The 16,471-nt window shown below is 41.8% G+C and overlaps 5 protein-coding genes across 5 annotated transcripts; 2 read left to right on the forward strand and 3 right to left on the reverse strand.

Annotated features, from left to right (window-relative positions):
* Positions 1–2,355: 2,355 nt before the first annotated feature.
* On the reverse strand, positions 2,356–3,345 carry PCYB_146910 (GTP-ase activating protein for Arf containing protein; the record flags this gene model as incomplete). Its single annotated transcript, XM_004225162.1, has 2 exons — positions 2,356–2,420; positions 2,520–3,345. 2 exons carry the CDS (start codon positions 3,343–3,345, stop codon positions 2,356–2,358), a joined length of 891 nt encoding a protein of 296 aa, XP_004225210.1.
* A 3,217-nt stretch (positions 3,346–6,562) lies between these two features.
* Positions 6,563–7,223, forward strand: PCYB_146920 (hypothetical protein; the record flags this gene model as incomplete). Its single annotated transcript, XM_004225163.1, has 2 exons — positions 6,563–6,805; positions 7,176–7,223. The coding sequence occupies 2 exons, from the start codon at positions 6,563–6,565 to the stop codon at positions 7,221–7,223; spliced, it is 291 nt and encodes a 96-aa protein (XP_004225211.1).
* An 822-nt stretch (positions 7,224–8,045) lies between these two features.
* Positions 8,046–10,274, reverse strand: PCYB_146930 (hypothetical protein; the record flags this gene model as incomplete). The annotated part of the gene is made up of 6 exons (XM_004225164.1): positions 8,046–8,265; positions 8,506–8,678; positions 8,870–8,946; positions 9,476–9,718; positions 9,874–9,998; positions 10,165–10,274. 6 exons carry the CDS (start codon positions 10,272–10,274, stop codon positions 8,046–8,048), a joined length of 948 nt encoding a protein of 315 aa, XP_004225212.1.
* A 1,563-nt stretch (positions 10,275–11,837) lies between these two features.
* Positions 11,838–14,614, forward strand: PCYB_146940 (hypothetical protein; the record flags this gene model as incomplete). The annotated part of the gene is made up of 4 exons (XM_004225165.1): positions 11,838–13,933; positions 14,078–14,163; positions 14,285–14,358; positions 14,558–14,614. 4 exons carry the CDS (start codon positions 11,838–11,840, stop codon positions 14,612–14,614), a joined length of 2,313 nt encoding a protein of 770 aa, XP_004225213.1.
* A 582-nt stretch (positions 14,615–15,196) lies between these two features.
* PCYB_146950 (hypothetical protein) lies at positions 15,197–16,387 on the reverse strand (the record flags this gene model as incomplete). Its single annotated transcript, XM_004225166.1, has 2 exons — positions 15,197–15,634; positions 16,229–16,387. 2 exons carry the CDS (start codon positions 16,385–16,387, stop codon positions 15,197–15,199), a joined length of 597 nt encoding a protein of 198 aa, XP_004225214.1.
* Between the last annotated feature and the right edge of the window lie 84 nt (positions 16,388–16,471).

The following is a 16,471-nucleotide window of genomic DNA, read 5'->3' on the forward strand; positions in this document are numbered from 1 at the left end:
TATTTTGCATTTTTTCCCTGTATTGTCTCAGATTAGTTCTTGTTGTCGCCTACATTTTGGCATTTTTTTTTTTTTTTTTTTTTCTAGCCATTTTGTACTTTTGCGCTGTTATGTCAGTTTTATCGTTATTTTTACCTGCATTCTAGCTGTTTTTTTTTTTTCCCCAGTTGTCATATAGCTAGCTGCTTTTCCATTCTGCAGAGCGGCGAAGTGGCGAACTAATTTGAGTAAATTTTTTTCTGTGGAGAATGCACAAATGAGAGGATAAAGGATAATCCTTTTTTTGGTGCCTAAAACGTGTGTCTTATTAGGTAAACTATTGCATATTTTTGTGACTTTTCTTAATTCGCATAGGTTCGAAGTTCGACAAGGCTGCATACTCACATTTTCATGCTTTGCATTGAAGGTATCATTAATGGTTCGAAAGAGCCGAATTATTTATCGATTACGCTGGGTTCTCGAAAATGGACAAAAGCAAATATTAGCGGAATTATTGAGTGGCACATATTTTGTCCCCATTTTTTTTCTACAGTGCAAGACGTATATAATTTCGAGGAAGCGCAAAATGGGTGTTGTGTCCATGCTGCCCATTTGGGGAAGCGGAGGGGAAGATCTCAATGAAAAATCTTCCAAGCGTATGAGCATCGTTTCGGGACACTAACCACACACCAAAAAAGGTAAAGGGTTTATGAGCGATCATGTAGTTAGTTATACGAACAGACGGGGTGGCAAAAAAATTCGCTACACTGTTAGATAAGCGACTGGTGTTGGAGTGTGTTCTTGTAGCGATTTTTTCCACGAACTTCGTGTTACATAGCGGTGTGTTCCGGCCCCCTGTGCCAATTAACCCGGTTGGAAGAAATCTTAACCACGGAAAAGATGCGCTTAAAAAAGTGACAATTAAAAGGTTAAAAAGAATGTCCATATGCCGTGGAACAAGTCAGACTTGCTTGCACGAGGTAGCTCTTCCAATTACCGCGCGGTGCAGGGACAGCTCCACAAGTAGTTATTGTTCAATCTGTGTTTTACCATCACGCGGGTGCACCAATACCCGCGTATCTACATGTCTTTCCCAAAGAGAGGGGGGGCTGCTCTAATTCGGGCCCCTTTCCTCCAATTTTTACGTTACCCCTTCGTTTGTGATTTTTTTTTTTTCCTTTTACCTGAAATGAAAGCACGCACTTGCTAGAGTCACAAAAGCAGTTCTTCATGAGTTATTTAATTAAAATGCCGAAAGTTCGTAAAAAAAATAAATCTAAGTTGGTACATAAAAAAAAAAAAAAATAACGGGAAAGAAAAGAAAAGAAAATAGGATGGCTTCGTGTACACGCACAGATGGTCTTCTTTATAAGAAATGGTCATCTTACAACATGGCACTTAAAAAATGGCATACACATAAAAACTTCACACACACACGCACGCACATACATATGTATATATATATATATATATATATATATGCACGTTGTGGAACAAAGCAGGGTGGATAGATAAAGTGACGAAAAAAAAACATGTACACCATTGTGCAGGCACTCGTAGGGGCTCCTCCTCTCTGTGATACATCTAACTCAGGTCTATTTCCTCGTTCTATTGGCACGAGATTAACTCCATCGCTTAAACACCACATTCGTAAGCTTAATCCTTGGATCCATTTGGGAAACATATGCAGTTATATGCAGTTTGCCCATCAACAGGGGTGTCAGTCAAGTGCGCAACTTATGCTTCATACGAGGAGCAAAATAAAAAAAAAAAAAAAAAAAAAAATGCGCGCAATTGTGCATAGAAGGAATAAATAACAGTGTTATAATCACATAATGAAAGTTTTAAAAATGTTAAAAATTCACGAAAAGGGGAGGGGGAAAAAAAAAAGAAGCGTGACTTCTTCCATTTCGTGGTAACATATATATGGAACCACCATACAAATTGTCCGTTTGTTTTTGCCGGCTTTGTATTGCGCTTGATATTGGAGGCATAAAGAATTTGCGAATGTGTACAAAAAAAACAAAAAAAAGGGTACCTATGAATGTGGCAACTGGTGGGGCATGTTCTCACCCATCTGGCTATCCATCTCATTGGTACAGTTTTTCCACTTGGCTTTCTCTATGTGCACATGGATGGGAAGGGCTTCTACTTATGCAACGTAAGAAACGAGCTCGGGTGCGGGGGGAAATACATATATATATATATATACATACGTGTGCGCGCGCCGGCGCGTGGGTGAATATCATTATAACGGCTGCGCATCGAAGAAAGGTGCATTGCGGCTTTCCCAAGTGAAGAAACTACAAACCCACATTGCGTTCTGTTTTTGCTGAGACTCCTGTTGGTGTCCGTCCTGCTGAACGCGGGATTGTTCTAGCCAGCACTGGGTTTACTAACACCGTCGGCGTTGGCATTGCTAACACTATTGGCACTGCTGGCTGTGCTGGCGAGGTGGTCAGGAGCCGCGGCGCCCTGCCCCCCCTCCGCACTAGCATTTGTGCTTACGCTTCCCGTCCCAGTGGGGCCCCCCGTCGCACCGAACTCATTGTTCGGAAAAAAGAAATTGCTGTTGGTTCGGGACACGGTTGAGGAGATGCTTGAAATCCAGCCACTTGCATTTTGCGTCACGTCTTTTATTTTGCTCTGCCCCTTTTCCCACCAAGGATTATCACTGACATTTTCGGCAATTTTTTTTGTCTTCTCAGTAATCCAGCTACTACTATTCATTAGTGTATCTTTGGTACTTTCGATGAGGTCATTTTTATTTAAATTATTTATCGTATTCGTTGTCATGGTTTGCGCTTTGTTAATAAAATTGGAAAATGTGGCTGATACATTATCCAAGATTTCCGACGTGTTCAGAGAGGGTATGAAATTCTGCTGATCATCTGCATATAAATTATTTTTGCTATTCTTGTTAATTTCGTTCCCATTCATATTTTCATTTTGGCCAAAATTAATTAAGTCCTTGCCTTCATCCAAAGATAATGGAGAGGGAGGGTCAGAGTTATGGACAATGGATCTCATAATTTTTCTGTAATGTTCAGCTGCCTTGGTTCTATATTTTCTCTCCGGAATAAAATCGTTAATTCCATAATTTTCTAAATATGTTTGAAATTTTTTATTGCCTCCTTTGTCCATATATTTTAACTGCTCATCTGTGAATATATCCATTTTTATGCTCCTCACTATACTTATGTGTACTCCCAAACTTCTATGCACGCCTGAACAGTTAATGCAGAGAAACACTCCATGGTTAACTGACACCCAGTCCGGGTTGGGCACCCCACAGTCGAAGCATTTGTTGTTGCTCTCATCTTCTTTCTTCAATTTGTTGATAACTTCTATGGCAGCCGCGTTCATTTTGTGTGGGGAAGTCGTTAATAAGGTGCGCACAGACGTGGCAGAAACGTGGCAGAAACGTGGCCGAGATGTGGCAGAAACGTGGCAGAGACGTGGCAGAGACGTGGCAGAGACGTGGCAGAGACGTGGCAGAGATGTGGCAGAGACGTGGCAGAGATGTGGCAGAGACGTGTTGTTAGGCGAGTGATGGGACGACGGGTCAGGACGCGCCTTTTTGTGTGCGCTGCGATGCGATCACCACCTTATGCACGAAATTTTATTGTGCAAATGAAAGCACGTGTATGTTGCCGAAAAATGGGGCCGATCAATGGATGACAATTGTGCGACTCACGAAGGGAACGACGCTTTAATAAAAAACACTGAGGCTGTGTTACAAATAAAGCGGACTGAAGGTCTCCATAAAATCGAACATGTGAGGCACGAAGAACTTCGTTACGCAATGCGTATAAAAAATGTACCAGTACCGTACGTATATGTGCAAATATGTACAAATGTATATACACACGTTTGAGGCAAAACAATGGCTCAGGAAAGGAAGAAAAAAAAAAAAAAAAAAAAAAATCGTAAATATGAATAAGTACAAGGGTAAAAGCAAAATGAAAAGGTTAAATAAAAAGAAAAATAAATGCACTCTAAGCGTACGTTTAAAGAAAGCTCTTCCTGGCCAATTTTTCGGCAAAAAAAAAAAAAAAAAAAAAAAAAAAAAATAATTCAAGTGAGGAAGCTATTTTGTTCAACAGTATGTAATTGTTTTTTTTTTAAAAAAGGGAAGCGGTTAAAATGGCAAAATGGCCCAAATGGCAAAAATGGCAGAAACGGCAGAAACGGCAAACGCGTTGAAGGGCTGATTTGCGCGATGGCTTAATGTTTCGCTTTTGCGCGGAAGAGATTTTTCGCGAAGAGACGCTTTGCGCGTACACTGGGATGTAATAATGTATATGCAAATAATGCATATGTATATATACGTACATAACAAAATTGTGCTGTGTACAAGCCAACGTGTACACAGGCTTACATGTATTTGCGTGGGAGATGGCTGAGCGTCATTGCGTGGGCGGCGTTCTGATCACATTTGACCCCACGTGCGCGTAAACGTTTGAGCGCACGCACAAGCGCGAGGAGGAAGGCCCATAAGAGGCACCACACAAACATGCCATATGCATATGATTACATATGTACGTATAAGGATATGCGTATTTGCGTGTATGTGCGGGATTGGCCGCGCAAGTTGTGACTCAATAAGTTGTGACTGCGCAGGTAGAGGAATGCCCACTTCTATGCCTCCCGCTTTTTTTTTCGCGAATCGAGTTTATAAGGGGAAAACGGTTAAGCAAGCTTGAGTGAGCGGTTACATTCGCAGGGGGGGGGGAACCAGCAAAACGTAGAGGCTCGCGTATGCGTATATGTACACACAAATATGCATATATATATATGTATATTATATGAATATGTTTACATGCACAGCATATGTGCGGATATGCAATATGCGTGCGCGCGTAGCCAACTGTACAGTCGCAAAGGGCAGACAGCTGGAATTGGGAAAAAAAAAAAAATAGCATGCGGTTGCCTCCAATTAATTAGTGAATTATGTCTTTAGGATTTTGGGCTAATTTACGAAAAAGGAATAAGAAAGAGAAAGAAAAAAACGTTTTTTTTTAATTCCTGTTTTTAAGATTCTGACGGGGGGTGGAAAAGTGTGAACGAGGCGAGGCTAACCGAACGGCAGATTACGCGTGCGCGCTCGTTCGCCAATAAGTGAAGCGGAGTTGGAAAAGGTTTAGTTGAGCATCTACCACGGTGAGTGCACGTTCGTATGCGCATAAACGGGCAAGCGTGAACACAAATAAGTAAATATGTACATGTATAAATATGTGTATATAATACATATGTGTATATAAAACATATGTGTATATAATATACATATGTATTATATATATACTTATGCGCGCGCTCCAGTTTACGCCGACCCGGCCGCGTAACTTCCAGCGAACAACCTTTTTTTTACCTCAGTGTGTGTGGATGCATGTTTAGCACATATGTAACACCCCGCTGGATTTCTCCCCCAGATTTACCAACCATTCGAGCTTAAAAAAAAAAAAAAAAAAATGGACATAAAGTTCGTCTATATGTTTAATCTCCCCTCTGTAAGCAGCTCGCCGCACAAATTCCCTCGCCATTTTTATATGTTCTTTTAATTTTTTATCAAGCAAATTTTAACGTGGTGCCAGTAAAAACTCCTTTTTGCGAATTTGCAAAGGGTAGAAGTAACGGTCACATGTACAGAATAATAAGCTTAGAAGTCTTTAATGTACAGCCAGCCTCTTGGGGAAAAGCGTTGTCTACATTTCTGTAACTTTCTCTTGGAAGGAATTTACAGGACGGAAAAAAATTGAGTGGCGAAAATGTTTTGTTCGCCACTCCTCTGCGTAACAGGTGTGGTCACTTTGGTGTGCAACTAGAGGTACCTTTACGTTGCCACGCAGTTTTAGGCGAGCATAAGAACATAAGAACATACCAACACACCAACATACCAACACACCAACATACCAACACACCAACATACCAACACACCAACACACCAACATACCAACACACCAACACACCAACATACCAACACACCAACACACCAACACACGTGTACCCTTATGGATGACTCTCCCACCCTTATGTGTGTGTTATAACTTCAGCACGCGCTCAATACACCCTTTTGCTGCTTTAAAACGGATTGGAAATTATCCGTTCCCTCATTTCGGGTTAATTCTCGTGCTTAACATCTTTAGCAAGAAAAAAAAACATCAACACAGTTAAGCGTACCACACGCATGCATTTGTAAAAAGGGGCCATTTTTTTTTATTCTTTTTTTTTTTTCTTTTCTCCTTTTTTGGGATTACGAAACGTTTATGCCAAAACAAAGAGGGTTCCGCCCCCAGGGGTTAATAGCCCCCATACAGAGGGTCAAGTACACTGGGTAAGGAAAAAAAAAAAAAAAAAAAAAAAAATAGTCAAACCAGCAGAGTGAAGTAAAAACGTGCCTTCATTCGTTCACCCCGAAGTTGCACATGCGACATCGTTGTACCTGTATGCAGACATACCCATGCTTTATGTGCGTTCACCCCCCTGCCCCGTTAGACCAACCATAAAGGATAAAATAAACCGAGAAAGCAGGCCGACATGGGATGACTTGAAGGACAGAATTAAGAACCAAGAAGGAAATAAAATGTTGGAGGAATATGAAAATGCTAAATATGTGGAGGAGCTTAACAAGAACAGAGCGGAAAAAATAAAGCAGCAGGAAAAGAGGTACATAAAAAAGCTAAAAAAGGAGTATAAAAATAAGCGAAGGAATAAAAGTGACAGTCGAAGTAGCAGCGAGGACAGTGCTACTTCCTCAGAGGATGACTCGAAAAAGAACAAGGAGGAAAAGGGAGGGAAGAAAAAAAAAAAAATCACAAACATTCAAGTAGGCATAAGCGAAAGGAGTTCCATTCTAGCAGCGAAGACGGGCATTCAAGCGAATCCACTTCTAGCGATGAAAAAAAGAAAAGGAAAAAGAAAAAAAGGCGTTCCCTGTCTGAGTCCAGTTCGACTGATTCGAGTGGCCGTCCGCGAAAAAGGCGAGAAAAAAGCGTAAGTTTTCGCGCACACGTAGAGGTGTAAACGTGTGCATATATATGTGTGGATCAAACATGTGTTGTGAACGTGAACATACCTTTGCGCCTTGCCAGTAGACGCATTTCTGCGTAGCTGTTGGCACAGCTGAGCAGCGCTCGGTGCAGACTTTTCCATGCAAGCGCGCGCAACACTCTCTCACCGCTGCTCCCCTTCCGCAGGACGGGGTAAATCCCTATAAACTATCGAGCTTCTTTAAAATGAAGTGAAAAAAGAAGAATGAAAAAGGGGAAGCCTTTTCCGCGTTTAATTAAAAAAAAATTGGCAAAAGGGGGAAAAAAGAATTGGCAAAGTTTCGGCAAAATGTGAGCAAAAAAATTGGCAACAATTTGGCAACAATTTGGCAGCAATGTGGCCATAATTTGACCATAATTTTGCCATAATTTTGAGTAAAATTTTTTTAAAAATATTTTTAAGATGGCTCTTAATTTTTTTTTTTTTTATTCTTTTTTCGTTTGCATCAAATTAAAACTAAATTTTTTTAATAACGTAACACTATTTGTGAGATTTTAAAAAAGGGTTTTTCTATTTTGTCCGATTTGCGTGTCATTAATCCAATTGGTCCAGATCATCCTGACGGGAAGAAAAAAAAAGATCGGTTAAAAAATGTGGCCATAGACCATTCAAGCACAATGTATAAGTATGCATGACGGAAGGGGGGAGGGGTACAATATATATTTGTAGGTGACTCAGTTTATGGTGGGTTATTCGCACGTGTGACTGGCGGCCCCTTCCATTGGGCCTCCGGTGTTGCGAATATATGTGAAGCGCTAAGGAGGGTTTTTCTTCAGCGTGGCGCGTTACTCATTCGTAACGATGCTAATCAGTCGCTGGAGCCGAGTAGAAATATACATACCAGTTCGTCCATGAAAAGGTCGGTGTTAATTGGGACATCATCCTCTCGTTTGTCTGGAGCGTCGGGTGTGTATTTGTATTTGTATTTTTGTTAGTGTTTGTGTTTGTGTGTGTGGGGGGGAACAAACCCATGCATTTGTGTGTAAACATATAAAGGGGTGAGCATAACAGACCCCTTATTGGTAAGAAGCCACAGAGGACATATCCCCCCCACAGAGAACAATGGGCACAAATGCCAAGTGCACAGCGGCAGATAGGGATGCCTTACCATTTTCATCGACTTGTCCATTTTCGTAATTTTTCTTCTCCGGAGTATCTTCCTTCTGTTCATCATCATCATAAAACAGATCATCATACTCATTCGTGTTCGCAGCATTGTCATCGTCAACAAATAATCTGTACGGGGAGGGGGAAAAGAAAAAGGAGTTGTAAAATGGGGGGGGTCCCCATTGTAACAGTAGAATAATCTGTTGTGATAACGCCGCCACCACCCCCCAAAAAAAAAGGGGGACAATGCTACACTGATGGTGGGGATGAAATACATTTCAGTAAAGAAAAAAGGTGCAAACAGAGCTACACACACATATATTTATGCACACATGCATGCAATGGAGTGAGCACAAGGAAGTGTCTTACGTTGGGTCGTAGGTAAATAGCTCCTTCCCGGAGAGCATGTTGGTCCTTCCCTTCTTCTCCGTTTTGTCCTTCTGTTCTTCTTTCTTAAGCTTATTTTTTTCCTCCCTTTCAGCTAACCATTTTTTGAATATTTCCAGTGTCACCGCGGTTCCGTTATTTATAAATTGGGTTCTCTACAAGAGGGGGAGGAAGTTTCACATTAGAGTTGGTACTATGCGTGGAGAGCATGAAGAGAGTAGGGTCACATCGGAGTGGTCTCAAACTAGCGCACAAATTTGACGGTCAAAAAAAAAATGGACTGATGGTAGTAAACAATTAGTGCGTTATTCTGGAGAGGCATTCCGGGGAAGCCCTTCAGGGTTACCTCCTCCTCTATGATGTCCTCCAGGGGAATTTCGTCTTTCTCATTTTCGGTCGGCTCTGGTTTTTTTAATACGTATCCTGTGTTCGGCGAAAAGGGGGAGCAACAAAGTCGATAATTTTTTCGAAGGGGAAAATTATTTTTCAACAAAAGGAAAAAAAAAAAATTAAAAGGTGTATAAGGGGTTAGCTCATTTGTGGTTCCACGTTTTGCCAGTCCCTCGGAAATGTTCATTTTTTTTTTTTTTTTTTATCTTTGGGAAGTCTCCCCCATTTTGCGGCGTTTAATTATTTCCCTTCATTTTGTTCTAACCTTGCGGGAGGCAGTGCTTGTACTTGCAGTTGTCTCCTCCGTTGGGACAGACCCAGAACCATCCGTATTGCTGCGAGGGTGTGCGTGTAGGGGGGTGCATGTATGCATGTATGTACGCATATATGGATGAGGAGGATTATGTCATTACGGTTTTCAAATTTGTGCCATCCATGCGGTGCAGTATCGCGTGTAGCGCAGCACGGCCGGTGGGTGGCGTAATGTGCAGGTAAATCGGAGAAAGTGTTTCTTTTTTTCTTTTTTCTTCTTTTTTCTTCCTTTTTCCGTGTGCCCTCCCACTTACCTTATTTTCGACCGCACTCAGGAAGTACTTGCAGATGATGTCCGTCTTGTTAATATTTTTGTGTCTTATATTTATCACCTCGTTCAGCTTGTTTATGTCCCACTGATCTATGGTGTCATTTTCCTTGTCATTTTTGTTGTCCCGAACGTCTGTGTAGATGTCGATTTTTTGGGACTCCTTGGACTTCTTCGGGTCGTACGTGGACGAAGTTTCGTTAATCTTTTTAACCTTCTCAGTTTCTAGAAGGGAGAAAATAGGGAGGTGAAAAAAAAAAAAAAATGAACCACTTGAAAAAAAAAAGGGGGGGGAGAAAGAAAACGGTCACGGGGATGGAGACCCCTTCCAAGCAGCCATTCACAATATACACATTTTGAAGCATTAAAATTTTCCCTACTTTGATATATCGAATTGAGCAATAATTTTTGCTGATTTAGTTTTTCCTTTTCCTTTTCTTCTTTTTTCTTTTCGTCCGGTTTTTTTTTGGTCTGGAAGACTTGCTGCTGAACGCCTTTGATGTACCTGTGGTGGTGCATATATGATGTGGAGAGGGCACATGCCGTGAGGACGGTGTTTATTCTCTGCTGCCATGGAACTGCGAACACACGCACATGGGATAATAGGCACCAACCAACGCACATGCATACTGGCCTGAGGTTGCCAACAGGAAAACAACTCGAGTACGTACCTTTGGACACTCTTACTTTTGTTCTTGTTTTTCAACCCAAAGGTTTTATCTTCTACAATTTTTTGTTTTTCTTTTTCTAATTTTTTCGTGTTTTCCTTTTTTGGAGGCATTTTTGTTGAGGACAGCTTGGGGAGTGGCGACAGGGGGAGTGGCGGCAGGGGGAGTGGCGGCAGGGGGAGTGGCGGCAGCGGGAGCGAAACACGCAGAAGGTGCAGCAGATGCAGAAGCAGGAGCGGAAGCGCGAGGCTATGGCTGAGAGTCCGGCACGTATGTATACTCACGTGTGCGAACAGCTATTTGTAAATTATGTTTTCGCCTAACCTTTTGGCAACTCAACTCCTTTCCTCTTTTTTTCTTGCCTGTCGCCCCCAGGTCACTCTCACCCCATAATCGGTTAATCAAAATGGGGGAAGAAAAAAAAAAAAAAGGCGAAAAAAGAGGGGAAAATACAAGCTTTTCCTCAAATATTATTTAAAAATAATGCCAAAGTTGGCCGAATCTTTCTTCCTCTTCCAATAGCTAACAACCAACAAGTGGGAAAAAAAAAAAAAAAATTCACACGCAGAGTGCGTTCGAAGCCCTTAGTGCCTCGTGATTTGTACAGAGAGTGAAGAAGAAAAAGGAGAAAGTGATTGAGGAATCACTCTACACGCTCGTTCCTCATCTGCATGGTACAAGCAGTGGTAAGGTTATACAAATGGGATGCTGTGTCAGGAGGGCGACGAGTTGAAATTTTTTCTAAACCGATCTTTGGTTTGCGCGATGCTCGCAAATGACATGGCGGCAAGATGACTTATCAACATTTCAATATTGCCACGGTTGGAGGAAGAGGAGTGGAAAGAAGTGAAAACTGGGGGGAAATTACCGCACTCGCAAAAATGGAGGAAGCGTGGCGTGGGGGAAGCGTTGCGCACAGGGTCTCCCTTCACTTTGCTTGACCCACCTCGCTCAGTTTACGCAGCGGACTCAGTTTACGCAGCGGACTCAGTTTGTGCAGCGGACTCAGTTTATGCAGCGGACTCAGTTTATGCAGCGGACTCAGTTTATGCAGCTTACTCAGTTTGCGCAGCTTACTCAGCCTATACAGCCTATCCGCCGCGCCAGTTTTTTTTCATTTTTATTTTTGCCTTTTCGGAATTGCCAAAGTTGAAAGTATGCCCATTTAAGAGCAGATGCAGAGAAGAGGGGGAAAAAAAAAATGAAGATACAGTGAAGAAAAGTAACGTAGTCAGGTGAGCAAAATATATGCACACATAAGGAGGAGCGGCAGATGTAGAGGAGATAAGGGCGCCTCGATTTTATCCCTCTCCCCACGACCGAAGGGAAGGACATGCATGGCAATGAAGTTATCACCACCTGTTAGGAATTTCCATATTTGGAAAAATAAACCAACAGGAGCATTCCTTTTTTTGTTATTTTATTTTTTTGCTAGCCCACTTTGTTTAGTACCTACCACCACTTTTTCTCAAGTGAAACGGGTCCACGTGAGAAGGAACGAAGAGAAAAGAATCCTCCTCCTCTACCTCTCCATCGGCACACATGTGAAGACATTACATAACCCCCTTCCCTATGATGTTAAAACTGAAAATCCTTTTTTTTAGGTTCTTTCCAAAGAGGGACCTTAAAAATGCCCCTCACTCTGTAAGTACATTTTTTCCCAAAGGTAGGATGACATGAATAGTCTTTTCCGTCCTGCGTCAAGTATAACGTTGTCAATCGCGACACGTCATGGAGTGAAGAAGAAAGGGAGTTTTCCAACTCTACGTAAAGGAGTCTCTTGGGGAATCCCAAGAAGGGAAAGGAAAAAAAAAAGAGATGAACATGAACGCACAAAAGAAACAGGTAAAGTTCATCTCCATTTAGACCGAAAAAATGTTAGCACGACGAACTTGATAAATTGTATAGGGGATCACAAAAAGTTGTTACTGTATGCATTGTGCCAGGCGTACAAAAAAGGAGAAAAAGAATTTGGTGGAAATAAATTGGATGATCTGATTCAAGCTTTGTGTGAAAAGATAATCACGAAAGAAGCGGGTCTACACCTGAGGGAGAAATTGCTCTACCTTAGTTGTCTCCCCTCGAAGGGTTACGCTGAGAAGATTGCTTTGACGAAGGGCGATCTCAAGGATGGGAGACGGTTACCCCAAGGGAGGAGAAGCGGTACAGTCGGCTGCTCTAAAGGGAGACAAAACATCCACAAAAATGTCATCGAATGGATAGATCACAAAAATGTATTTAACTACTACTGCACAGTTTTAAAAAAAAGGAAAAACAACAGCTTGGATGATGACGAAATAGACGAAGATGTTACCAACTTTTTTCTCAAAAAATTAAATACACCATTAGTGAGTACCATTTCGATGTATCTCCTGAATCTTGCCTACCTGAACAGCAAGGTGACCATTCGAACCAACAGCTTATACATCCTAATCACTTTTATGTTAAAGTATGTATGGCATAAAACGAATAGGCGTATATCCATGGTGCGTCTATGTAAGAATATCGAATTGTTGAGCTCCATAATGAATGCAGCAAAGATTAAAATTGAGAAAAATAACAGAGATAGGGAAAAAAATGTTGATATGGTGAATAAGCTCAAAATGATGAACAAGAATGAGTATCCTATGGATACTTCTTCCTTTGTCAACATGTGCTGGGAGGTCGTGGGCACACGGGGCAATGCTGAGCTTGCCTCCCTTTTGAGCAATAACTTGGCCTACATCACTGGCCACTTTTACCACTATTTTAATATATACGAGTTTGAGTGTCAGAGGGAGGGGTGTCCGGCAGGGGAAAGCGCTTACAGTGAAGCCGTGAACATAGGCGAAGTGGACGTAGGTAACGAGGAGGAAGTCCCACTCGGTGCGCGAACCCAACCTGGAGAACTGAGCAACCTCTCGGGGGCAGCCGAAGATAAAGATGTGATGACTCGGCAAATCGTCTACATGATCTACTTTGCAAACAACGCGTTAGTTTGCTCCCTAAGCAAGTTGATAAAAAATTATAAAAAAGGAAGTTCAAGTGAAAGAAGTTCAAGTGAAAGAAGTTCAAGGGAAGGAACCTCAAACGAAGGAACTTCTAACGAAGGAACCTCAAACGAAGAAACTTCTTACGAAGGAACCTCATGCAGGGGAACCTCAAATGGGCGTTTGCCACCCCACATGGAAGGAGAAACGATACGCATAATTACCAATTACATGTTCAATTGTCTGCCGTACAGCATTTTCTGTAAGACGCTTTTTAACAAATTGGAGGAACTGCTCATTCGTATGGGAGCACAGGACAAAACGTTGCCAAAGTTCTCCTTAACTCCATCTACTCTGGTTCAGTTAATGCACCTGATGAGCATACAATACAATGCCGTTCACGTGGATGACGGTGTCAATTCGTTTCTGTGGAATAATTTGCTGACCGAAATGTTCACAAATGATTGCAAGTTATTAAACAAAAAGGATAAAATTTTACTGTACATAAGCATATCTAAAAATTTGTTTTTGAAGAAAAAAAAGAGTTACTTGTTTAAATTAAACTCCATTTTGTTTCCCGAGTTGGTACATTTTACTTACCGAGATTTGTACAGCTTGGTTTATTCTATCAGTTGCTCCAAGTTTTGCGACTTGCCATTTTTTGAGGCCCTCCTCAGGAATATTTACAAATTGAGGCACAAATATTCCAGCCAAAAGTTGTGGACCATTCTGTCCATTTTCCAACCCTTCGATCTTAACATGTCCATTTTTAATATGCTTCTGAGTTACGCCAACTGTGACGGGTAATAGTACACGTGCTGTGATGTGAAGAAGCACTGCAGTTAAGCGGTCTCTATGGAGATATCCTTTGCACGGTGCAAAAAAAAAAAAATCATACGCGTGATTGCAGAGATATATACACATCCTTGTGATCACCCCCCGTTCAGCTCTGAACAAAAGAGGAAGAAAAAGAAGAAAGAAAAAGAAGAAGAAGAGTTAGATGATCCATTCGAGCAGCACAACCCCAACAAAGGTATGTCTACGCATATTCGTGGAGGAGTCCTCCCCACCCAAAAAATTACATTTTAACATATGCCCCCGTCTTCTGGTTATTCTTCTAAAATGGTGCACTTTTTTTTTTTTTTTTATCGAAGATGCTAAGAAGTTGGAAGAAGATTTGGAGAACAAGGAGAGAATCTTAAAAGAGTTGGCCGCACACATTAGGGAGGTAGGTGCCCCTTTTTTCTTCACCACTGTGAAATTTGTTGCTCTACATTTTAAGCATTTGGGAGGAGGCGATGACTTGCCTCTCCGATTTTCGTTCACGTGTGTACCTGTTCGTGTGTACTTATACGTGTGCATTTGTACGTGTGCATTTGCACGTGTGCTCATGTGTGCCTCTCTTTTATGGCCAATCCCGTTTGCAGAATCACAGCGGGGAAAGCTTCTCATTTAGCGAGTCAGGTATTTTTTCTTCCGGATGAAGTTGAGCAGTGCACAGTTTTGACTTTATTTTTTTTTTAGTGCAACGTTTGTCCCGAAGGGGTATCCCTAATGAGGTGATACACTCTCCATTGCGCTTAGCTGTGTATCTCTTTTTCACCCGTTTGTCCGCTGTTACAACGCAGATATGCTGAAGTTCCATTCTGAGGATAACGCTTTAAGGTGCAAAGGGCCTGGCGATGGGTAAGCCTGATTTGAGAACATCCTTTGGGGGGGAGGAGGTGAACTATCCGCTCTGTGTAGTTTGCATGCGTCGCATGGGGGCTTTATTATAAGACGGCTCGGTCGGTTGGCTATAAACGCAGATGCGACATCCCCCTCTGAGGAGATTATCCATGTGTGTTGTGTTTGCCTGCGATAACTATGAACCCGTAAGATGCCCCCTCCCCGGTTGATTCGTTCCTTCACACGTTGATTCCTCTCCTCACCTGTTGATTCCTCTCCCCGGCCCTGTGCAGAAGCCCCCTGCCCGATGACGAGCCCACAAAGCGACACGCACAAACGCAGAAAGGCAAAAAAAAGGCGAAATCGCGCACCAAAATAAGCAAGCCAAATTTGACGTATCAGGAGACGAAGTGGTAGACGCCCCTTTCATTTACTACATAATCCAGAAGGATGTCCGTGGGCTCCAAAAAGTCAATTTCGTACATAAGAACCTCTAATGAGAGAGAAATCTTTACGTTTTTTTTTTTTTCCTCCTCCTCTCCCCCCTGATTAAATGCTCTATCGTAGTAGCCCTTTCCACTGCCAACACGCGCGCCATAATTATTATATGCAAGGAGAGGAATGAAAAAAATATTTTCCCGTTCGGTAAAGGAAAAATTGTATACTGTGTCCATGACCAAATTGGCGGGACTTAAATTCAGCTGTGAACAGGTGCCCGTGTTGGTCCCCCTTTCAGCGCAGTGGTGCACATATAAATACGGCACGAAAATTCCAAACCTGTGTTTGACTAATAAATTATTGCGTATATCGAATGGGAAAAAAATCAAGCTGTTTTGCTCGGTGATTATTGGAACATATAAATTAAAATAAAAATATTTGTGCAACTTTTGGACGATGAATAAAATGTCCACTTCTTTTTTTGTTGGTAAATATATGCACATGTTGAAGTTGGCCTTACTTTCACCCTGCTCCGCTTCTGCTTCTGCTTCCGTTTCTGTTTCTGTTTCTGTTTCTGTTTGTGCTCCTATTTCTGTTTGTGCTCCTATTTCTGTGTGTGCCCCTATTTCTGTTTCTTCTTTTTTTTTTTCTCCCGCCCAAGAATATATAAAAAAGTGCACACAATCTGCAAAGTCACTGCTTATGTTGTAGTGGTCCAAATATTTGCCAACTTGGTGCTCTTCACACTGTTTAAAATTATATTTGTATCTAAAAATTTTGCTAAAATTGAATTTTTTTCCCTTCCTTTTATTTACATTTAGTGATTGTAACAACACATATGTATGTCTGATCAGTTGGGTGTACACGAAGTCGACGTATAAAATGGTTTTTGTTCTTCCTTTGGAGTTGCTGAGATGAATTTTGGCATCCTTATTGTTTATATGCGTATCCATCCGCTGGGGTAGCCAACTGGTCAGGACCACATCGCGCACCCGTTTGGCATTTCTCCGAACAACCTCCTTCACTTGTTTGCTCCTACTGCTGTGTTTGTAATTTTCGTAGTGGTCCCTTAAATCGACGGGGGTGATGCACTTTTTGTAGTCTTCTTCCCCCCGCGAGTTTATTTGTTGGCCAAATGGGTATACCCACATTATATTTTTATTTTTTTTCGGGGGGGGTCCGGTTGGCCTCTACACACACTCATATGCGTATTCCTCGTGGAGGAAGAGGATTAT

The sequence above is a fragment of the Plasmodium cynomolgi genome, chromosome 14, assembly GCF_000321355.1.
Source record: "Plasmodium cynomolgi strain B DNA, chromosome 14, whole genome shotgun sequence".
Lineage (NCBI taxonomy): Eukaryota > Apicomplexa > Aconoidasida > Haemosporida > Plasmodiidae > Plasmodium > Plasmodium cynomolgi.